At 40.1% G+C, this 24,653-nt stretch overlaps 1 protein-coding gene across 1 annotated transcript in view; it reads right to left on the bottom strand.

The window, feature by feature from the left end:
- The window catches only part of LIPC (lipase C, hepatic type), an 81,657-nt gene extending 59,010 nt beyond the window's left edge, over nt 1–22,647 (bottom strand). Inside the window, exons 1-2 of the mRNA XM_018559921.1 lie at nt 22,578–22,647; nt 18,206–18,274 (exon numbers count right to left, since the gene is read on the bottom strand). Coding sequence (XP_018415423.1) covers nt 18,206–18,274; nt 22,578–22,647 — 139 coding nt within the window. The remainder of the gene's footprint in view (nt 1–18,205; nt 18,275–22,577) is intronic.
- Nucleotides 22,648–24,653: the final 2,006 nt, after the last annotated feature.

The raw sequence follows: 24,653 nt of genomic DNA, 5'->3' as shown, positions 1-24,653 counted from the left end.
GTAACCATTCTGTATTATCAGTATTATCAATAGCTCACCAGTCTTTTTTGGCATCTCAGATGTCACAGCCTCATTGCAAATTCTAAGCCCCTTCACCACGATACATAACTGTTAGCACTGCTCTGCAGACAATTACTCTATAACCCTAATGCAAACTTCTTTAAAATGTTTTTTTTTTTTTTAGAACTGCAAACAGCTGTACGTTTTTAGTTTAGGAGACATTCTGGAGTTTTTACAGTCTGAGGAAGGCATACAGGGTTAATTTCAGTGCTAGCCAGAATGACGGAAGCTTTTGCGGGCAAAAACCCTATACTACTAACAGGGGCGTAACTAGAAATCACAGGGCCCCATAGCAAAATTTTGTATGGGGCCCTGTGATTTATAGTTATACCCCTTGCAGAGCCCACTTGAGATCCCACACAGCCAACCTGAGGGTGACCCTGCAGAGCCCACCATAGACTCTCTATAGTGGCCTCTGCAGGGTCACCCTCAGGTGGGCTGGTCGCACTCCTTACCTGTCCGCCTCCTCTTCCTCCACGCTCGCTGATGGGCCCTGCCTCCTCCTCCTTCGCCGGGCCCGCTTTTCTTGTTCTACCATGCAGACTTAACACTAGAAATCACTTGATTCTTCTATCCATGCAAAACAGCTCCATGGGGCCTACTGCAGCAGATGGACCAGCAGAAACCCATACAGTCCCTGGGTGGCTCATATGGTTCACCTGTTTCAGATTCCAGAACAGTGGTGGACTCCTCAATGCACTGTCAGACACCCCAAGGGTCACAAAGAGAAGCCAGTACATCTGTATTTCAGCCTCTACAATTATTAAGGATACATATTTCTTTCACGACACTCATGACATCACACTCATCCCAGCACACCCAGTAACAGAATGTCCAGTCAGGAGCATGCTTTTCTGTACTAAAAAATACAAAAAGCTTTGCAGGGCCCACATGAATGTTACCTATATAATCAAACCCTGCAGTGAGGCACAAGGCCTAAGTGATCCAGATATGAGTCCTTAGTCATAAGCTGCACCTTATGAACTAATAATGTCCAAATATTGGAATTATCCTAAGGCTGAGGAACACTGAGGGGAAGGCACGTGTATTTCTCACCCGTACAGATTATCCCATTTCATGGCTCTGCTCTTCCCATGCGATCACATCTTTGCAGCTCCACTCCTAGTAATTATATCAGCAAGTGCATAGGAAGGCCAGCCTAGACTGGCTGGGAACAGGGTAGATTCCCACCCTAAAAGGGACATCAACCCCCTTTTATATTTCCCCACCCCCTTTGTACTGCACGCCCTCGTGCCTTGCTTGTTCTCAGACCCAGATTACTGTGCAACATGGTACAAAAAATATGTACATTGCAGTCATGTAGACTGTCAAGGGACACCAACCCCTTTTATAAGCTGAATCCAGTCTCTGTTCAGCCAACAATTTTCCATTCAAGTTCTTTGACAGGACCATCTATAGATTGAATTCAAGTAGGAAACGGCCACATTTTAATCTGTGTATGGCCAATTTAAAGTAAATAACTTCCTCCAAAAAAGCTGAATGTTCTTGCTAAATCAGAGAAATCGTCTGGCATTTATGTGTAATTTGTGAATGTGAACATTTTGCTTGTGGGAAACATTTCTGATGCAATTATTCACAAGCTTTTCTTCAAGTAAACTATGCTCTCTGTAATTTTCATACACATATTTAAGAGTTGGGGTTATATATATATATAAAGTGGTAAATGTGACATTCGTCACACAGCCGCTGCTCATTCCCCACAAACTCACCTGAAAATGCTCTGAATGTAAATGCCAGGGAACCTGCAGTAAATGAAGGTACATCCGGCTTGGAGAATGTGAATACATTAATTGGAGTTTTTAAATAAGTAATTTAGAATCCAACTCCAGCCAAATCTTCTTTCTGGGAAAGAGTGAGAACATCCATCAACTCTTTACTGCAAGGTGTATCCCCATCTTAGAAATTTCTCTTAACTGCCTGTCTATTCTTTAGAACAGGAAGTGAGGAGAAATCTACCCAACAGGGACACAGGCAGCAATAAAAACATTTTTCTAGTGCATCGAGATTTCTCCTAACTCTATCAGAACAGGAAGTGAGGGGAAATCCACCAAACAGGAACACAGGCAGCAACATTTTTTTTAAATTTAGGCAAGGAATGTTTTTAACCTCATTCTTCTTGTCCAGGTGCCACGTGTCAGCATGAGAAGAGAAGAAAACAAAATCTCCTCTAAAGAATCTCATGCACCATTTAAAGACACTTTGTCACTGGGAAAAGGGGGGAGGTGCTGCTACAGGGAAGGGTTGCAGGTATCTAGAGGTATTCCTGTAGCAGCCTCATAAAGCTTCCTGTAATGATAAAACGTCAGACCATTCTGACAGGGAAAGGCTTGCCCACCCCTTCCTGCCTCCTGCTTATTATTTTTGACTAGTGAGGTTGCCCATCATAGTGATGGGCAAATAGGAATGTGTGCGTGGGCCTTAAGTGCAAGTGCTGGAGCATTGCTTGTCAGAACAACCCCCAATTCTGCCATGACAGAAATGTTTAGAGGATGCTGTAAATATGTGCAGGAACCGCTTTAGGTGGCTTGTTTTCTACAGCAGCTCTCCCTCCTTCCACCCCCCCCAGAGAATCTGAAAGAAAAACCTCCTTAATGGGGACACAGCATTTAAAGCCTGACAAGTGCAATGTGTTCCTCACTCTATCCAAAGCCAATATCCATTCTGGGTGTAAAATGCATCCCATGGGTGTAAAACACATACTTGGGTGGTGGCATTGATGGATACTAACATTCCAGCATGTGAAGCATGGTAGAACATAAATGCTACAGCCATAGCCATAGCCATTCCCATGCAAGCAAGACAAAATGAAACTGGACATTTATCAAAGTTGGTAGAGTGTGGACATTGATTACAGTCTAAAGCTAGCCATATACTAGTAGATGTTTATTCGAACTTTCATGCAAAACATCTTGTCAGGACCTTTGATAATGCCATCAGAGACTTGACTAATGTCATTCAAAATTTAGTTTAATTTTAACATTTGATTTTGGAATAAGTGGAGTTTCCTGACAGTTAACCACATTCATTGTTAAAATTTAGTTTGATCAAGAAAAAATGTCCATCCCGCTTCTTTTTTTTTATCATCAGTAGGGTGGAAAATGATCGCCTATTTGACCGGATTAACTTTTAGAGAATTGAACAAACCTTATAAACACACATGTTCTTTAGTGAAATACTACTGGTTTATGGCCAGCCTAAAGTGTATTTCCATTTTGGAGCCAAATTGGGATAACACCTATTTTATATTTGCTACATGTTCCCATTTAAATTGCATATCTTAACAAAATGTGTCTTACATTTTTTAGTGCTTTATACTTGCTTAAAAATCCTACCTAGCCCGCCCCCCTATTTAATGTTAAGAACAGGGCTGTACGAAGTTATGTTTAATTAACCCTGCCTGTACTGTGCTGGCACATTTCATTATCATTTGTAAATAAGATCTGCACAATGTCTGTGCTCACAAAGGGTTAAAGATAAGAAGCATTGTATGTTCATGAGAGGAAGCTCAGTCCGACCATCTAGTTTTAGTAGCCTGTAATATGCACAAAGGCCTCCAGCAAAGAAATATCTAAAAGGTAAAACGTTTATTTTTTAAAATAATTTTTTGGTATGCTGTGTGAATGTGAACACGTATCAAAATCTAGTGGGGTTTTCTCATATTTGACTGCAAACATGGAACTACACTTTAAACATACTGCTTTCATGTCGCTTACATTCATCTCAGGCATCCCACAAGTTTATGTGCTGTTTGTTCTAAACTGATAAAAGGTGAAACTGGCTGCGAAGGATCGCTTCACTGCAAACATTAACACTGTTATGTGTTCTACCCTATTAAATAAGCTTGCTTTAGTATAAGGACCTGATTTACTAATATTGCTGCTTGCTGGGCTGTCATTCTCGGGTAATGCCGCAGGCTAACTTACTTACATAAGCTATACGTGAACATAAAGTTAGCATTTTCATTCCAGAAGGGGACTCTGCATAAGCAAATGCACTTAAATCTAACACACATTCCCATGGGCAGCATAGCTGTGCTGTCCAATGTAAAACATATGGCTCGCAGAAGAAGGCAAGCAGGTGTTTTAAAATTGGATATAAATATTTTACAAGGTCTTACTAAAATGTTAATTTTTGAAAATTGTTTCTAATTATAGAAAGATTTAGTTTTAGAATGATGCCTGAACAATGCCATAATCATTAAATACATTATATTTCTGCTTAGTACAGGTAAGTCGCCAGGATCGCTTCTGTTGTAAAGCCGACTCTACAAGTCGGCTCTACAAGTTTAAACAGAGTCCCGGCGGCAAAAGTCGCCGGGAGTCTGTTTAAACAGCCCCGATGCTGTTTACGAAGAGGTTAAAAAATAAGATAACAAAAACCAGCTTTTGCTGCAATATTTACCTTCAAATTAGAAATTTCCCCCACAGTACTTTTTTCTGCCACTAGATGTGATCAGCCTACCAGCCAGCATCATTCATCCCATTCCTCTGATCCTGGATCATCTTGGACCTGCCCCACCATGTGACTGGACAGTGAAAGGTGAAGAAGCACAGTGATTAGATCTTCTCTCGGTCACTCTGCTTTCTCCTCCTATCACCATGCTTCTTGTCAGCACATAGACGTATTGGCCTTTTGTGCTGCCCATTCATCTCACACCTTCTTGGTGTCATTTAAACAACTGGAGATGTCTGTTCAGGTACCATCGATCCGGCATCTATACAGCTGTCGGATCGTTTGTATGGTGCTGTGTCCCCATGCCAGCTCCGCTGTCCCCCGTGCGGGGCCTGGGACCGTCACGGAAGTTCTCCCCGAAACGATCTTCCAGCCGCTGGAAGATCATTGCGGGGATCTCTCCTCCGATCTCTGGACCCGGAAGTGACGTGTATTACATCAGTTACGGTGTCACTGTTTACATTCTCCGTCACAGATCTCTGCTTCCTCAGCTTCTTTGGGGTCCCTAGGTGACAATAGGGGTCTGAAAGACCCCTGATGTCTTCATAAAGAGGATAGCCCCCTATCCCCCTATGCGATAGCAATAAGGTTAGTGTATATAAAAGAAAAATGTGTTTAAAAATTTAAGAAATATATAAAAAAATGAAAAAAGCAAAAAAATGTTTTAAAGTCCCCTACTCCCCACATACATACGCAAACGCGCGTCGGTGTCCCTACGTGCAAAAATGAAAATTGCACTGCACATGTTATGCCGCGAACGTCGGAGGGAGAACAATAATTCTAGAGCCATAAATCTATGTTAGCACTAAAATGATGAGCGGTAAAAGCTTTTAAAATGTCCCCTATGGGAAATTTTGGGGATTGAAGTTTTTTGCAGCTTGACGGGCGAACACAATATTAAGGCTTGACATGTTTGGCATCTATTTACCTGGCATGATGCCATCTTTTATATTTTACCAAAACATTGGATATTATATTCTGTTTCTGTGCACTAAATTTCACTTTAGTGTATTTTATCCTAAAAATACTGGTTTGATAGACATTTGTGCAAATACCGTGCTACATAAAAAAATTGCAACTAGCATCTTTTTATTCTACAGGACCTCTGCTTTAAGAAAATATATCATTGTTTGGGGGTTTGAAGCTGTTTTCGAGCCAAAAATTCAGATTATATCATGTGTGTGCAAATAGTAAGAAATTGCTCCAGACAGCAAGTGGATAAACGTGTAATTTTTTTTTTTTGTTCAATAGGTTTTTATTGGCATATAAAAGTAGAAAAGCAAAACTTGTACATCAGTTACAGGTGGTATTATACATTTTACAGGCTTTGAGTATTGGCAACACTTAATGTCTAATACAGAGGCACCTCGTATTGGCTATAGCCATTGCAACCTGCGTAGAGCTCTTTGCGGTCGAATGCCGATGACCACCATCTGATGGATGTATGAGCCAGTCGATCCGAGCCGACTGGCCTTTACCAAGTTTTTGGAGAAGTGATAGAAGAAGAGTATGGAAAGGAAGGCGAGAGATAGTAGGAGGGTGGGCTGCTTTACAGTCCTAGGAAGGAGGGGAACAATTGTAAGGTCACATGTAGGGGGAAGGGAGGTAAGGTGGGAGAGTAGGGATGAGGTGAAGGGAAGTGGAGGACAGTGACGCCTAGGCACAGTGCGTGGCATGGAGCATGCAATAGCGGAGATTGGGATTCCAGGTCATGAGTCAAACAAGGTCCTATCAAAATCTGATGGGAAAAAATTGGCAACCCATGGTTCCCATACCCTATTGAACTTAGGTAGGCTATCGAGTAGTTTTGCAGTCAGCTTCTCGTTGATCATAGTCCAGTGGATCCTATTTTTTACTGCTGCAATACTCAGGGTGTTTGAGAGCCAGGCATGGGCTATAACCTGTTTTGCCGCCGTGAGGATATGGGTGAGGAGTCGGAATTCGTTTTTAGATATGTCAGGTGGTCTGACATTCAGCAAAGCTTCTGCTGGGGTCAGGTGTACATTTCGCCCGGTAAGGGTACCAAGTATCGTGTTCACCTGTAACCAGAGCCTTTGGGCTATTGGGCAGTTCCACCATATATGGAGATAGTCCCCCCTTGCTAAGCAACCTCGGAAGCAGTTTGGTGAGCTACCTGGGGTGACATGGGCCAGACGACTGGGCACCATATACCATCTATAAAGGACGATAAACGTGTAATTTTTAGTATATCATGTTAAAATGGTATCTATCTTATTGTGTATGAGGGTTTTCCCAGCATATTTAAATGCTGGTAACTCTGATGTTACTTTGCGATAAGAGCTCAATAGCTCTAATAAATCTGTGTCCTTGGACAGGAAGTGATGGGAAATACAGGTAAAAACACATTTTAGTACAGTGAGGATTAGAAAGGTACTCCCCATTTCTTGGGCATCACAGGGACAGGAAGTGAGGGGGAAAAATTCCCTAAATGGAGTCACTGACAGAATTAAAAGAAAAAAAAATGAAATGTTAAGTCTATTGTGAACAGTAGAGTCTCCGCAATCTCTTACGATGTAAAACACCACACACATACATGAAGAAGCACTGCTCACACTTGCTGCCTGCATGAGCTCATTTTTAGTAAATCAGGAGCTGGAAATACTGGGGCCCCTTTAATAATCAGTCCTAATCTCTTCTGTCAGTGGAAAGTGTTAATGAGTAATGAGAGTAGCACTTACATTCATTACTGCAATTATGACATCACCTAGAGAAACATGTAGGCTGCTACTGCTTACCTCTTTCTAAACATGCCAATTGTCTGACTACTTCTGGAGTCAATGACCTTGAAAAAGCATGCAGCAGGTGAAGTGAGAGCAACGTCAGAACTCCTGTTGTGCATGGCTATTCATGGTCAGTGGTAAAAAAACAAAAACTATTGAAGCCACTGGATCATCATGACAGGCAGGTAATTAGCAGCAGAGGTCAGCAATGCCAACCTTCATGTTCCCCCATTATTATTGCCTTTTAAAACAGATATCTAGATTATGTGGAAGCACTTCAAATGTTTTTGCAGATTTATCAGAGTACCAGAAGTAGGCATCAGATCTGGCTGATTTATTCAGGAAAGTGCTTCATGCAGTCATGCAGAATGAGTAGGATATGATCCCCAAATCAAGTGCTTGGCTTCCTGGCCTCCTGCTCTTTGATATATATACTGACACATTAAAATGCCTGAGTACATCAGCAGATTTTCATCTACAAAAGCAATTCTCTCTTCCTTAGTGTAGGCACTCATCACCTGATTATGTGTTGATCCAGTGGGGTTGCTCTACTAAAGGCAAATAGACTGTTCACTTTCTAAGGAAATTTGCACAGTGTAGGGGAATTTCACCTTAGCTTGGTGAATGTGGTGACATTTCACTTTGCAAAAAATACCCACTCACAGGCAAGGAAAATTAAAAAAAAAAACTGTATTTTTTCTTGCACATGATTGTATGATGGAAGTTAGCAGAGCTTCACCTCATTCACTAAGCTAAGGAGAAACTTTCCCTGCAAAGGACAAATTCCCTTGCAAAGTGAGCAGTCCATTTACCTTTAATAAATTAACCCAAATGAACCTATGTTATGAGCATCTGAGAATGAGGCTGTGCAGGGCTACAACAGGGAGCTACAACAAGCACTTCTGATCAACAGAAGCACTTCTTATTGTACATAGACATTTTCCCACTTTTTGCATTGATACCATAGAAGGAGGTGACAACCATGTGTACACTGCTTTTGTGTGCCAGCTTGCAAGTTAGAGGATAGGTTGCTGTGTAGAAGCCCATTGTCCTAAAGAATACTGCTGCTGTCTATGGCTATTCCTAAAGCTCAACTCCAGTCCCCTCCACCCCCATTTCTGCACCCCTACATACAAGAAAGTTTACAAAATGTTAAAGCAAAACTGTCCCCTCCTCTGCAGATTGGAATGTTCTTCAGCATCCTCACATCTATGCACAGTGTATAAACGTCTATGCACAGTGTATAAACGTGATGATTTGCTAAACCTTAGACCGCTGCAGAGCAGGGGGAGAGACATCCCAGGAACCGGTTTAAAAAGCCAGCTGGGAGCTTTTAGTGAGTAATTCTTTTTTTTTTTTTTAACCTAGACACAAATAAGTAGTTAACCCTTGCAGTACAGGAGTAGCAAGGGTTAATAAAAAAAATTCCTGGTGTTCCTTAAGGATATATATATATATAATTCCGGATGTGTTCCATGAGGTCACGTCAAGCACCGTCCATTTTTCCATCTTCAGTTTTGGGCGGGCTACATTGCTGCATAGAATGGCAATCCTGTGTTACAACATTATGTGTGAGCACTGTTCTGTGTAGCATTACACAGTGAGCCCAGGTTGCATGATGACGCTATGCCCAGGGTGGAAGTGGTTGGGTGAGCCTGCGTCATGAGGGTAGTACGGAAGCATGGAGTAGCATGGACTCACATAAACAATTTTTTGTTTACAATTCAATTTAAAAAAGTTAAAGCTTGAGTTGGTCTTTAACCTCTTGCCGTCCGCCCTTTGTGAAAAAACAGATGGAGGGCGGACTCACATTGCAGAAAAAACCCGCCCATTCTTTACAGCCGACTTTTTGGCATACATACGATCGGCGGCTCTATAGCCTACCGATCGTATGTATGTGCTGGCTGGCTGCGTGCCCCCCCTCCCACTCCTCGAGTGCCGCCATGAGTGTCGCCCCCTCCTGATCCCTCACCTTCAATCCCGGGATCCGCTAGCCCATCTGCGGCCTGGGACCGGCTCATGAGGGCGTCAGGAGGTAAGATGGGAGGGAGATCAGCATCTTCCTCCTTGCTGATCTCCCTCCGTACTGTGAATGCAGAAGTAATGTGTAATACATCACTTCCGCATTCACCTGCTATAGCCAGAGAGAAGAAGCTGATGAACCAGATCCCTGCTTCATCAGCTTCTTTTGGGGCCCCCAGGTAACATTAGGGGTCTTAAAGACCCCTAATGTCTCCATAAAGAGGACCTGTCAGTGTGCCTTTGCTATTATATAGGGGGATTGTTATCCCCCCATGTGATAGCAAGAACAATAAGTGTAAAAAAAAATGTAAAAAGTAAAAAAAAATAAAAGTCACATATAAAAAAAAAGTAAAAAACCCCCCCAAAATGTTTAGGTCCCCAACCCCCACGTTTACGCACATATAAACGTAAATACGCGTTTGATGCGCCATTGTGCGAAAATGACAATTGCGCTACACATGTTACATATCGCCACGAGCGTCGGAGTGAGAGCAATCATTTTAGGGCCATCAATCACTGATAACACTATGATGAGCGGTAAAAGCTTTTAAAGCGTCTCCTATGGCCAATGTTGGGTATTGTAGTTTTACATGTTTGGTGTCTATTTACCCGACATGACCCCGTCTTTTATATTTTACCAAAAAATTGGGTAATAATAAATGTTTTATCATTTAATTTAAGGAAAACAGTTTTTTTTTCTGTAATTGTTCTGTAATATATTAAAAAATAAAACCCGTAGTGGTGATTATATACCACCAAAAGAAAGCTCTATCTGTCCCCAAAAAATGGTATAAAATTAATTTCAGTACAGCGTTGCATGACAGAATATATGTCAGTCAAAGTACCGCAGCGCTGAATACTGAAAAATGGCCTAGACAGGAAGGGTGTTTAACACCCCTGACTTCAAGTGGTTAAAATGTATGAGCTTAGGGAGGTGAAGCCCCTTCCAAATTATAACACAGACTTCAGAAGAGCAGATGAAGGAAATTAGGGATTTCTATGTAATATGTAAATCATATATGTATGAAAAGATCTACATAAAATAACCCATTGCCAATGTTATGTTGATGATAGTGCAGTATGACATGAAAAGCTATAAAAAAGAGGTGTAAAAAGGAAATCAGACTGAGAAAAAGAACTAGAAACTGTCTAGATGTGGTGTAAAAACAAGTGGAATATTTTTTATCTTGGCTGAAATAACATGAGTGGAGAATGCCTAGAGATTTAAAAAAAAAAAAAAAAGACAAAACTGTTTGGAATCAATATCACCCATAAAAAAAATGTTGAGTTCCAATTTTAACCCGATCTGTGTAATACTTTTCTTGGCTTTTCTAAATAATACATGAAACTGCAAAACATTTGTTTCATATTTTTTTTCCCCATAGCTGTGAATTCTGCATACAACTAATTCCATTTCTGTTTAGCAATTTCACAAAGGCAGCTCATTAAATGAGATCTTTCTAAACAGGGAGACTGTTTGGTGCAACAGTCCCGGGCCTATCAATTAATTATAAGTATGCCAGCAATGTTATCTACTTAATAAAAGGACGTGCATCACTGCTTTACTAAACTCTGCCACAATATTTCAATCATTCGGAATCTACCCATGAAAAATACACTCTTGAATTACTAATTCCACACAATCATATTTTTTTCTGTACTGTTATCACTTTGTTGATGGGGAATAAAGTTTAGTCAGTATATAGTGTGGTGAATTGTTTAAGAAATAGAGTACACTGCAATTCATCTAATCTTCTTTCGTTTTGGCCCTTCTGAATACTCTACCTTTTTCTCCACTGTACATTTATTTCCCTGTAGTGCTAGCATTCTTTTACCAAGAGCAATTACTTGTGTGTAAGAAGCCTTATGATTGATGACTGGAGTAGCTCCATTCCTAGGACTGGCTGTTACTAATCCCATCTAGATTTTAAACTAATTGAAATAAAAAGTACATTGCTTAACATTCCTCTTCAAACTCCAGAGGGTCAGAAAACACACAAGAAAACAATACACACTGGGGCCCTTAAGAATGAATATTATATTGCTACATTCTCTCAACATACTGTACACTCAAGAGCAATTCCCTTCTTTCCTTTAACAGATGGAATTTCATTGCATGATAGGTCTCTGAAGTCTTTTTTATAATACTAAAAAACTAAAAAGGAAATTGAATGGAATTTGTATTGTCACTGCCAAATCTTTCCAGGCAAGAAGTCCAAAGAGAGATGGATACCCTGGTAGAAAAAGCAGCCCAGAGATTGGGCCATTTAGCTAGAAGCTGTTTTTGCCCTAAACTATACCAAATCCCAGTAACAAGATCACATGTTAATCACTAGGGACTGAGAGAGACACATGGATATGATAAGAACACGTGAAAACACCGTACTGTGTGCAGAAATAGATGAATAGTGACGTTTTAGGGTTTTAGAGAGCTGGAATATGCTGATCATAAGCATCATGTAAGATTGACAACTCTTAGAGGTGCATGTTTATAGCTTACAGATGTGCAGACATGCGAAAACCTGCTCTGTAGAGGAGAATTAGAATACAAATGATACACCTGAAAAGTTTTTGTGACTTGTATTCGTGGAACCCCTTTAATAGAGGTCTTTTTAGAGGCCCTTAGCCCTGTGAACATTCATTTCGGGCAAATAATGCAAAAAAGGAATGTTCTTAATTTCTTTTTCTCAGAACGAATGTAGTGTTGTAGTAATACATAATAGCCACTAGATGGAGTTTCCCAGTTTGTATGTAGTTTGTTGTTGTAATATTACATTATGGCCACTAGATGGAGCGGAGTAGCATAGAAAATAATATTTTTTTCATATGCTCCTCATCTCCATGTAGTGGCCATAATGTATTATTACAACAGCACACTACATTTGAACTGGGCAATTCCATCTAGAGGTCATAATGTATTATTACAAAACTACATTCGTTTTGCCATTATTTACCCAACATTAACATTTACAGATATTCGCAGGGTGAAGGGCGCTGCGGATTGTTCATGAATAGACCCCTTAGATTTATGATGTATAGGTATTAGAAAATTGCAAATAAGGCATTTATAATAGTTCTTTGGGCCTTCTCAGTAACAAAGAGCTAAATACACACAAATGCAACCAGGCAGAATACACTTGTGCTGGTGTGAGTTCAGAAAAGTCAATTCAGAATGTTTCCTATGGGGTGCTGCATTTTACATTTAGTACTTTGTTTCTTGTGGTATTTGGAATAATCCAGAGTGTATTAAAAGCTACAGAAACTGTGTAACACATTACTGTGTGGATACCTGCCAGGCAAAGTAACACTTCTGCTAAACAGCTTGCCCCATGGGTATGGGTGAACATATGACTCTCCCTTTCCTCCCACAATACAGTTCTATGTGCTTGAGCAGCCAATCCCCAGGCCCCAGAGATGTTAATTTGGGGAGGGAGGGAGGGTCCCTAAAGAAGAACCCCAGGATTTTCAAAAGTTAACCCTTGCAATGGGGCTGCCTTCAGACTGCAAGGGGTACCTCCTTGTTTTGGTCTAGGGAACAGAATAAAGAAGATTCACTAACCAAACCCTCTGTTCTGCATCAGTGACTGCTCAGCTACTCCCCCTCTTCTCCGGCTGCGGTATATCCCTCAGCGTCTTCATGTCTAATAGACATGACGACGCCACTGGTCCTTAGACTGCCGGAGCCCCGGGGAGAAGAGGCTGTGGGGACTGGTCTAGCAGCCAGGTTGGATCAATAATCAAGTAAGTATATTTTCTTTATGTGTGACCCTAGACCAAAATGAGCAGTTAACTGTTGCAGTGCAGGGTGAGCCAAAATCCTGGAGTTCCTCTTTAACCCTTTGTAAGCTATGATTCAGAACATTAAAGTGTGTATGTAGATCTATTTAGCAAACTTGTTACATTGACCTAAATAGGTATAATACGTTCCAACCTTACACAGTAGCAGAGGACAATTGGCTACTTCCCATTACAATATGATTCCTGTATCCATCCATAAAATATTGTTTTTGAAAGCACATATCAGCAATCACTATTAGTTTGAATGTCCCTGGTACAATACAGAAGAGTGAAAGAAATCATTTAGCTGTTACATTCTTTTCTAGATGTTATTGTACAATAAGTCAAGACTGAAAAGTGGTGACATTTCCAGGAACTGCCTCTGGAAATCAGGGACATTTGACAACTATGTGTGCAATAAACTATAACTCTGTGTGGCCATTCATCTCTAGCAAATTGTTTTGTATTCACTAAAAAAAACCCTATACAGTATACGACCTTCTTAATCTGAAGGCCATATATCCAGCATTTGTAAAAACTGCAAACCCATTCAGTCAAAAAACTAATATCGATGTTCAGTCAAAGTAACTGATTACTTTTTAAATGATAACAGCTCTTTTAGGAGAAACATCATTTTTTCAATGTAGTGATCTTCCACCGTGAACATAGTATAGTACCCTTATTGTTTTACATTGTGACATTAGCAATTTTTGCAGTGGGATTTATTGTTGCTTTTGGCCGATTAAGTTGTCACCAGGATTAAAGTTCCAAGTTGTGTGGCTGGCCTTACATTTGATTTGCTTTTGCACGTAATGTGATAGGTTACATTACTAGATGTCAGGTCTCCCAGCAATTTATGTACACATGCTTGTTCCAGGTCAGTGACCCACCAAGAAGTCAAAAAGGGATAAGGATGGCATGTTTGTTTCATGCATTTTAAACAGGGCAAACAAGTCTACAATTACCGTGTCAGTATTTATTTCCCATGCAAGTAGGCTTTATATTAACTGTAGAAGGTAAAGTTTAACATATTTGGTTCAGAATCCATGACAGGTATAGTGCAGGAAGTTCTCAAAGTGAACGTAACATGACAAGAAAACCTCAACAGTGAGCAATTAGAGTGTGTGTGAGAGTAGTGCCACAAAAATACCAGAAGAAGCTTTACCTAAGAGTTTGCTTTATTGTTGAGAATATAACCCAAACCAACATGTTTTAGGGGTCTGCAGGTACCCCTTCATCAGGGCTTACTACATTTCAGCTGGTAAATTTAGGGTTATAATGCTGTACAGGGCTCTGCCAATGAGACCAATTTGTACTGTGAGTGAACAGCAGATCTGATTATAGATACATAGGATTGGAGAAAGTGGAGCTAGAAGTAATGGTTAGCCTTACTTATTGGTTTTACAAGAACTGTTTGTATTGCTCCATGGCATCCAAACTTTAGCTAGTTGTGAACACTGGACATACTACACACCCAGAAAAACCTAATTGAAGTACACGGTACACAGGGCGTGTGTAGTACATCCTGTCCATCTGCTCTGCTGCTCCCCCCCCCCCTCACACCCGTCTAATTCCCCATTCACACCTAGGCAATTTGTCGCTTAAAGCTAAGCACAACAAACAGGAATCCCATTCGCTTGCCTTGATCGTGACAAAATGCTCAGGGCAAGGAATCCTATTAATTTCTATGTCCCTTGCAATCAGAAATATACCTGCCACTGGAAAAAGTCCATGAGCTACTTTTTGGCAGATCAGTCCCATAGACTTCAATGGGAAACTTTGTGCGACAAAACACACAACAAAATGCTAAGTTGTGAACAGGGGCCATAGAAATGAATGTTTTTTTTGAGCATTTTCTTATCCGTAGACAAAACACCTAGGTGTTAATAGAGCCTAAATGAGAGTTGGGGGTTGCTCTGTAAATACAGTAGCTGTAATAGCTGATGCTGTTAAATACTGACCATCTGACACAATGCTTATTATATTGTTACCTTTTGTAAAGACAAAAACACAAAAGAAGAGCTCTGAAAAAGAGGGATTTCCCCTGAAACGTGTCAGCCCTGCAGCTTTTTCCTGTGTGTTTACATATACATCGCTCTTTTCCACTTTGTACACGTGAGTAGTTTTATCACTTCTCAATTTTGGATTGTAAATAAATGTTATTACACGAAGAGGAGGTGCTATCTTCAGTGTTTTTGTCTTTGCATTATTTATGAGGATTAGTGATGGGCCGAATAGGCCCGAGATTGGTTCAAATTCTAACTTTAGAACATCCAAAAAGTTTGAATTCGAACTCGAACTCAATGCAAGTCTAAGGGGGTAGAACTTTCAAAAACAATTGTCCCCTTCAAGAGGGCGTATATGCAAGTTATTGGCCATAAAAGGTGTATGGGGGTCCGGGTACTTCCCTGGGGGACAGGAATCAATGAAAAAAACTTTTAAAACATTCAGTTTTTAAAGCAACAGTGATTTTAACATCAATTAAAGGATAACAAAACAATAAAAAAAATCCTTTAAATATCTTGCCTGCGGGATCCCCTTAAACTGCCTGTAAAGTGATACATCTGTACAATGTATAGAACCTGCTGCAGCAAAAATTACATTTATAAAGAAAAAATGACAGTTAAAAAGAAAAAAAGCGTGCAGTTCCTCCTCCCAAACAATATCAGGCCCTTTAGGTCTGGTAGGAATGTTAGGAGGGACCCCATTAAAAAAAAAAAGAAAAAAAAAGCGTGGGGTTCCCCCCAAAAGTCATACCAGATCCTAAGGTCTGGTAGGAATTTTAGGAGGGACCCCATATAAAAAAAAGTGTGTATGGTTCCCCCTCAAAGTCATACCAGGCCCTTAAGATCTGGCAGGAATTTTAAGGAGGAACCCCACCCCCAAAAATGGTGGGAAAACATGTGGTCCACCCTTAAATTCCATACCAGACCCTTGATTCAAACACAGGCCTGGCAGGGCAGGGAGTGTAGGGGGAGGAGTGAACGACCCTCCCCTCCTTGCGATACCAGACTACATGCCCTTGGCACGGGGAGGGTGCTTTTCCCGAAGAACACACGAACTGGCGATACATCCCAATTAGCCTTGTGTACGGCAACCTCTCCTAAAGTTTCCTGCTTTGAAGACTGCTGATGAGAGTACAGCCTAGGTCCGCGGAGCGCTGGGAGTAAGACTTTTTTTCTGATTGTTACTTTTGTATCCACTCTGTTACATTTATCTGCAGATCAAAAGGATGGGACTCCATCTGTAAATTATGTCAGTTAAAGTAACTTGACAAGTAAGACATATTTAATACTTTATAGAGTTTTTAATATGTAAACTTTTGAGTTTTAATACATTTTGGTATGTAATTTATTCTGTGTCACAAAAGCACAAAAAAAATGTATTTTTTTCCATTTGTAAATACCCTTGCGATGCTTTGTACCAGAATCTTAATTTAAGTGTTATTTTGAATAGGACAAATGATAGGGTAACATTTATGTTTTTTGTCTACAGAAACATTATTTTTAAAACTAACACTGAATAAGTCAGAAAATGAAAGTGTGTTTTTTTAGTTTTGTTATTTTTTTTGTCTATACATTGCATTAAAAATAAAATCATTTGTACAAGACAATACTAATACTGTGACGATAAGGGAAGAGGTTTGAGTCTATTAATATTAAATATATCTAGTTTAAAGCAAATGCAGCGTTTAATTTAGTTCAGTTGGCAGGTCTCCAAAAAACAGAGATCTACTAATCTGCTAATCTGGCCTGTGATCTTTATAATTAATAGTCCTTATTAACAAGTGAGAATCCAGAATCATCCTTTTAACCCTTTTTATGGCTGCCCCTAATTAAAGGCAAATAAGTGGAATGGCAGAGCAACCATCCATTAGCAGTTGACAGGTTTATATAAACACAAGCAGGGCCTGGTAGAGTTAATGACCCACGTGACCCGGCATCCACCTAAAAGTCATAAAACTGAGTTACAATATCAACTCAATTTCATAACTTGGAATTGGAGAGGGATATTGTAAAATTAACTGCACAAATAGCTGGGTCTCAACAAGACAAGAACACCCATTCCAAAAATAGATAGTTTATGATGGGCAACGGCCCGACAGGTGACATTTACCCTCCTGCCACCCCATCATTCATATCACTGGCAAGTTTGGTTTCAATCTAAAGCTAACTTCATAACACTTTATAATTTAGGGGTTGTCAGACCGTATTGGATATGAATAATCAATTATCCTCTGAGTTATGAATTTAACCGTTTGGGAGGAGCAGAGGAGGACACCGTGAAGGCTTATACTTCCTTCTCCCCTTCCCCTAGGAGCCGACTACGTGACACCCCCTAGAGGGTTTACTAAAAGATGCTGTAAATGTAAGTAATGACAACGTTATTGCAGAATCAGTAGGTTCATAGCAGAAATGTAAAAAATTGCTTCGGTCCTCAGGGGGTGGACATTTCAGAGAGCTGAAGTGGTTAATTATCCAACTGTCATTTTCTTCCCATGAATAAAATATGTTTCCCTGAGTTCCATCACAACATTTAAAGCTTAGGCAAAGATAATGTGATCTATAGCTACCTGGCGCATTGTGTATGTTTGACATCATTACAGACTGCAGAGTTTATTTCAATCAGAGAGACTTTGTCAGAGAGATAAGAGGATCAGCAGAGTGCAGACAGAGCCTGGATATATAGACGCAAATGTGGCTGCTCGCATGCACATATACAGTATATTAGAATCTATACATAGAAACCATGTTTAAGGGAAGAGATGGCAAGTGGTGACAGCACGGGACATCTTGCATCTCTGAGTTCAATTTCGCTGGCACAACTAAGCTCGCTGTCCCTATCCCACAGTATGGTTATGTAATTAATACGTTGACACTGATGGAAGAATGACTTTTAAACAAACTGAAACTTGTTATCTATCTTTTGCAGACAAAACCTGAAGTCCAAGTAGGGAAGGGGCATTTTAAGCGGACTGTTTTCCTAACTTCAATCACAGTTCACATTTAAAATGTTTCCAGATTTTTTGTAAAAAACACTCTTGGTTGGAGGGGTGTAATATTACATCACAGGTGGTGTATACTGCATAAAATATATTTTAGAAAAATTAAATTATTGGTTAGAAAAATTACCTGCAGGGTATTCACTCTTCAACTGGTTATAATGTAATTGATTTTTCTCATTAATATTATCAGAGCGACCTGTACACACAAAAAAGATAAGTAAGATATTACTGCAGTGAAAATTCTCAGTGCTAAGAACAGCAAACTGAAAATTAACAAATATATAATGTGTAAGCAGGCTAAATCCCCAGGTGCCGTCATACATTTTTGATACTGCATCACAAAATATCAATAATGCACAGTAGATTATACCTTCTAATTTTAAAGGAAAACTTATAGTCATGTGAAGAAGTAAGTATACTCCATAGAAACTGTTGACTTTTTAAAACACATTTGGACAGGAAAACATCAAATCTTTATTTAAAGGGTAATTCCATTTCTCACCAAATTTGAGAAAATGAAATTACCCCCACAAATCTGCCCCCTCCCTGCTGGTCATACCTCTGTATGAAGTGCCATTTCCCCTCCGCCGCAGCCAGTGTACCTTCCTACATCGTAACACAAAAATGCAGCCCTGCACTGAGCATTTTGAATTACACTCGCAAATGGCGAGCACTCATTGGACAGTTTGGTCACCTGACCATGGTGACAAATGAGTAGGGACACAGACAGGCCATCTCTGTATTCCCATGGGTCATTGACAGGCCTGCCAGAGGAGGCAGTTCTACAATAGTAGTAGGCAAAAGGCTACATTCACAAAGATACAACGCTGGGGTACTTACAGTATGTTGGCTATGTTACCGTAGTTTCCAGATATTTTTGGACATTTTTCAAAGATCCTAATTCTGATGTGTTATCTGTGTAAACTGAGCCTAAAGTGTTTTGTGACCACGTGTCTGAGGCACATCTGGAATAATATGTGTTTCTTTGCAGTCTTATACATAATGTATAGTACGTTAGGATACAACCGGGGAGATATTTATTGGCCAAAAGCAGAAAAATAGAAACAAAATAACTTTCTGTAAAAATGGTGAACTTTAGAGCTCTGAGACTTTAAATCACACATAGTACATTATAGCTCTGTTCTCCTAGCTCTCTTACTATCATGCTAGTCTTCTTCTTTAGTACCTTTTCTAGTAACCTACAGACCCTAAAACACTCTAACATCTAAGCTGTCTGCATTGAACAACAGATGCCACCTTCAGCCACTGAAAAGGCAGGAGTAGTGCAAAATATTACATAGTGGCATCTACAACAATCTAGCTAAAGCCTGCCATGGACAGGAGAAAAAAGAATAATAACAGATGTAGTAAATCACTTCAATGCAATGCATTATTGAGGATGATTACTGAAAAAAGAGGGGACTGTCAGTTGTTTATGCAGACAGTTTTTCAATAGTGGAATAAAACACACAAGATGGTTTATAACTGAATATAAAAAGCGTTTATCAAAGCCTGAGGCTCAGGAATATCAAGTGCGGCAGTTACAATAAAGTACAGATCTTGTACATTTGTAAGCAACAATACTTTCTCAGTATAAAGGATAATGGAGCAAAATCCTTAATGCTGATTAGCACAAGGCTGCAATTTTCCAGTAAACATGTCCTGCCATCTCACTATATTTGGCGACTCACAGCAGTTCCTCCCTATGTTCTTTTGCACCTTTTGAGATTGAGCAAGAAATGAAATGTCTGAGGTCGGGGAATTGATATGATTCAAATTCTACCACAATTGTTAAATCAATCTTCTCTTGAGCTCCGTGCACACTGCAATTACACTGCATTACACACTTTAAGCATGACAGTTGGAGTAGGGAGAAGAGGCATTCAAATCACTATTGTAATTTTGGAACAATGGAATGGAGAATCTCTGAAAGATAAATCACGGCAACTGGACTTGCTGTATTTTTCTTGAAGACATTTCGCTGGTCATCCGACTCGCTTTCTCAATTCAGATTTCTGAATTGAGAAAGCGAGTCGAATGACCAGTGAAACATCTTTAAGTGAAATACAGCAAGTCCAGTTACCTTGATTTGTCTTTTACAGATATACCATAACCTGGATGAAAGAGAACCTTCACAGACATTGGAATGGAGAGTTCAGATAAGTGCTGCATCATTTCAAGTTGGGTATTGCAGACCAAAAAAAAAACTCAATTAAACAATAAATGCATTAGCAATGTTGAAGTACATTTACCCTGCATGTTAAATTAACATTGCCCCTCAACACTGCTGAGTTGTAAAGATGATGGGGAGTAGAAAATAATAATGACAAGGACTCTGGGGAGCACTGGGATGCATTTAGTTCTGCATACAAGAAAACTCTGGTTAATATAGGATGCTGCAATGCTTATTTATGAAAGAGTTTATCTGATAATATAAATATTCCTGACTGGCTTGTGGACAGGGCCCAGAAACAGAGGGGAGGCTAGTATTACTAGCATGGAGGAACGTAACAGACATTACCCCAACATGAAATCAACACATGAACCAATAAAAATTCCTAAATCTCTATCTCGTACCAACCAACCAACCCATTCTGAGTTAACTCTTGAAAGTGGTCAATTAATTTGCTCATCCCTGTATTCAATTTTTTGTACTGTCTTTGTGAGCAGCTTTCATTGCGTTGCTTTTTGGGAATTGTTTTATTATCTGATTAGCTATCCCTATTCCTACCAACAAGTAGGCTGATGATACATTTACAATACAATATGCCCCCAGTAAATAATTGTACGTTTTTTGCTTGGCATCTGAAGACAGTCAGGACACAGGAAACAACCATGATGCATAAACTGTAATACCCCAAATCTAGCAAGAACTAACTATAATACCCTATTTTGTGCCACCTAGTATTCCTCACATAATGCCACTAACTAAAACAAAGGCAAGCCACATCAGTTTCCAAATATATTTGGCAAAAAGAGAAAGTAAGCCAAATCAGGCTGGAGGGGTTAGGGGTTACCATAGCCATCAATCAGCATTACAATGTGCTTAGTTAAGATAATATCCATTTTCCCACTATAATTACAATGTAAAATGAAAACTAATTAGCGTTATTGTCTTATTAATGCTTTATGGATATTAAAGCTGCAATTAAAACACATGATCTTTTTAGACATTTACATCTCAATATTTCTTTTTTAAAGTCAAGTGATCTTTTTAGACATTTAATTGTACTAAACATTTAAAGTGATCTAAATGACATGTTTTGCTCAAGGCATTTGTGCTTTGAGTAAAATACTCCCTAACCAGTTGGATTTTCTTTTATTGGTTAATTTCATGATGTACATCAGATCCTCCAGAATACCTGCTTGTACAGAAAATGTGCTGCAATAACATTAAACGTTACAGTATATTTGGGCTTTTAGCCTCTGAAATCTGAACAGCGGGCACATTTTGCTGTCATTGGACATAGGTATAAGCATGAATAATTTGGAAATTGAGCCAGCAAGCCCCAAAGGTAAACACTCTACAGTCTTAGAAGAACATTAATGCATATTATCCATGACATTTAAGGAGGTGAATATTTGTGGTTTAGAATATATGAGGTTTAACCACTTCTTATATGAGAATAAAATGATGAGCTAGTAGGGATACTGACATTTCACAAATCTATAAAAAAAAAAGCTTCCTGGAAATTTGATACAAAGTCTTGTTATACTAAAGGTGCACATCAGTTAAAATGGAAAATAAAACCTTATTATACTTATAGGGAGCATAGCCAATTTGTTCAATACTACTACTCCCTTTAGTGGGTCTGGGAACTCACTGCTGCCACTCACATACACCAAGCACTGTATACAAAAGTGTAAAACAAAAGGCTAGTTCTAAGAAGTTTTTCACAGCCATCAAACAGATTCAAACCTGCCTTAGAAGTTTGAATGTCATTTGTAAAGTAGGAAGCACATAAAAAGGAAGTTATACTGCAGAAGGTACACTGCTACTGTGCTCCTGTTCACACCATATAAATTGACGTGTGTTAATCTGCAAAGTTCAACGCAGGTTCAAAGCTAGGGTCCATAGACAATAATTATTTTCTATGTGCCCTGTTCACGTCCCAATGCTGCGTTGAAGTAGGTTGCGGCGTGTTACATGAAAATGAAGATATGCTGCATTTTTTTGCAATGCATTGCACTGTACCTCATGTCATTGCATCTTATCACACTGCACCTCAGCTCATGTCACTGCATCTCACTGCATTGCACCTCATCTCTCCTCGTGTGACTGTATATCACTGCACCTCATCTCACCGCATCTCACTGTACTGCACTGCACCTCATTTCACCACATATCACCGCACTGCCCTCATATCAGTGCATCTCACTGCACCTAACCTCACCTTACGTCACTGCACTGCACCTAATTTCACCCCCTTTTACAACATCTCACCGCACTGCACCTTACCTCATGTCATTGCATCTAATCAATCTGCACCTCATCTCACCGAAACTCACCACACTGCACCTCATCTCATGAAACCGTGCCTTGTGTTGTAAGGATGCAAGCAGGGCCATCCCTATAATAAAGCAGCCAGAGGTGGTTGCCATCAAGCTGGGGGTGGGGGTTGTCAGATGTGTTGTTGTGCTCTTAGCAACCTGTGTCCAACCAGTGATGTCAATGAGCTGGGTGGGATGCCAGACACTACGACCCCCTCCCATAACGTGCATCAGCAGCACACTCTCTATCTTTTCTTGCCCATCTTCAGGCGGCATCTCATTAGTCACGCTGGGTAGGGGGTGTAAGGTGTACTGTTGAGCTCTTAGCAAACTGAGATTCTCTGGACGGTGTCCAACCAGTGACGTCAGTGAGCTGTGTGGGATACCAGACACCGCCCCCCCCCCAAAAAAAACGTGCATTAGCAGCACCCCCTCCATCCCCCTTCCTTCCCCAGGCCTCAGGTGGCAAAAAGTCTAGGGACACCCCTGAATGCAAGGCACCAACCCCCACTTACCCATACAATGCACACCAGTCCGCATGCTTAAAATAGCCCACTTTTGTGTGCGGGCTAGTGTGAACAAGCCCTGAGATGGTCTGTAAAATCTTGCTGCCGTTGTTTACAGAGAACTCAGTTGAAGGTAAACTAAGTAAATAGTTTATGTTTAGCTCATTTAATGGGTTTAGCATTAGCTGTTCACTGTTCACTGATCACTTAAGCCTGTGCCTGAAAGTGCTTTTTAAAATTTCAGGCATACTGCCCATGTAGCCTGTGTAACCAGATGGCCTTTTTGGGTTACCATCAGAGTTGTAATATGCTTGTTTTCTTAAAACTGTCAATTTACAAACATAAATATCACAATATTTTGTACATGAAATAGCTGTTTAACTAATGAAGTCCTCTATGAACAAGTGGCAGCGATACTGGTGTAGAAAGGAGGGGTTTGGGCTTTTAGAGAATTGGGCTGACTTTTCAGTCAGCTACCGGCTTTATAGCAGGGACGGACTGCACCTAAATGGGGAGGGTGCAGCTCTGCTGGAAGAGAAGATGATAAAAAGATTAGAGGGCCTTTTAAACTAGATTCTGGGGGAAGGGATAGAATAATAATAAGCCAGGCAACAAAATGAGATTAGACTCGATAACCAATATAGTTGAGGGGGATTAGAAGAAATTCTGGTGACCTCATTAGAAAACATGAAATCTGTAGTACTAAAATTAAACGCACAAGATTTGGACGCACGCAGCAGTAACCAGACTGGGAGCAACAATAAAATTGTGAGTAAAAGTAAAAACTTGAAATGCATGTTCACAAATGCTTGATGCCTGGCAAACAAATTAGAAGAATTAGAATTCCTACTACAAAGCGAGGAATATGACATAGTGGGAATATCAGAAACCTGGCTAGATGGCTCGCATGACTGGGCAGCAACTATCAGGGGATATTTATTATTCAAAAGGGATAGGGAAGGAAGAAGAGGGGAAGGAGTATGTCTGTATGTCAAGAATGACCTGGCAGTGAATGTGCAGGATGATACAGCACAAGAAAGAGGGGATAATGCGGATTTACTATGGAAATGATTGGGAAAAAAGAGAAATTACTCTTACTGGGGGTATGCTACAGGCCTCTGAACATTGGGGAGGAGGAGGAGACTCAACTATTGTCACAGATAGAAGTAGCGGGAAGGCAAGGTCATAATAATGGGGGGATTATCCAGATATAGATTGGGCAACAGAAACAGTTAACTCAAGAAGGACCCGTCACTTCTTGAACACTCTCCGAGATAACTTTATGGGACAATTGGTGGAAACCCCAACTAGGAAAAATGCTCTGCTGGATTCAATAATTACTAACAACTCAGATCTAATTGCAGATGTAGAAATGGGGGAGAACCTGGGGGGCAGTAACCATAGAATGATAACGTTCACTGTAAATTCCAGGAAACATAGACATGTTGGCACAACTCGAACACTCAGTTTTAGGAAGGCTAACTGAGAAACCTACTAGTAGACATAAACTGGGATGGAGAGAATAGCAAGTTAGCTTATTTCAAGAAGCAAAGTCAATTTAGATATTACACAATCTTC

This window comes from Nanorana parkeri, unplaced genomic scaffold (assembly GCF_000935625.1).
Source record: "Nanorana parkeri isolate BGI_ZX_2015 unplaced genomic scaffold, ASM93562v1 scaffold422, whole genome shotgun sequence".
In the NCBI taxonomy this organism is placed as follows: domain Eukaryota; kingdom Metazoa; phylum Chordata; class Amphibia; order Anura; family Dicroglossidae; genus Nanorana; species Nanorana parkeri.
The sequence above is the reverse complement of the archived record's forward strand: the minus strand, read 5'-3'. Positions and strand labels throughout refer to the sequence as shown.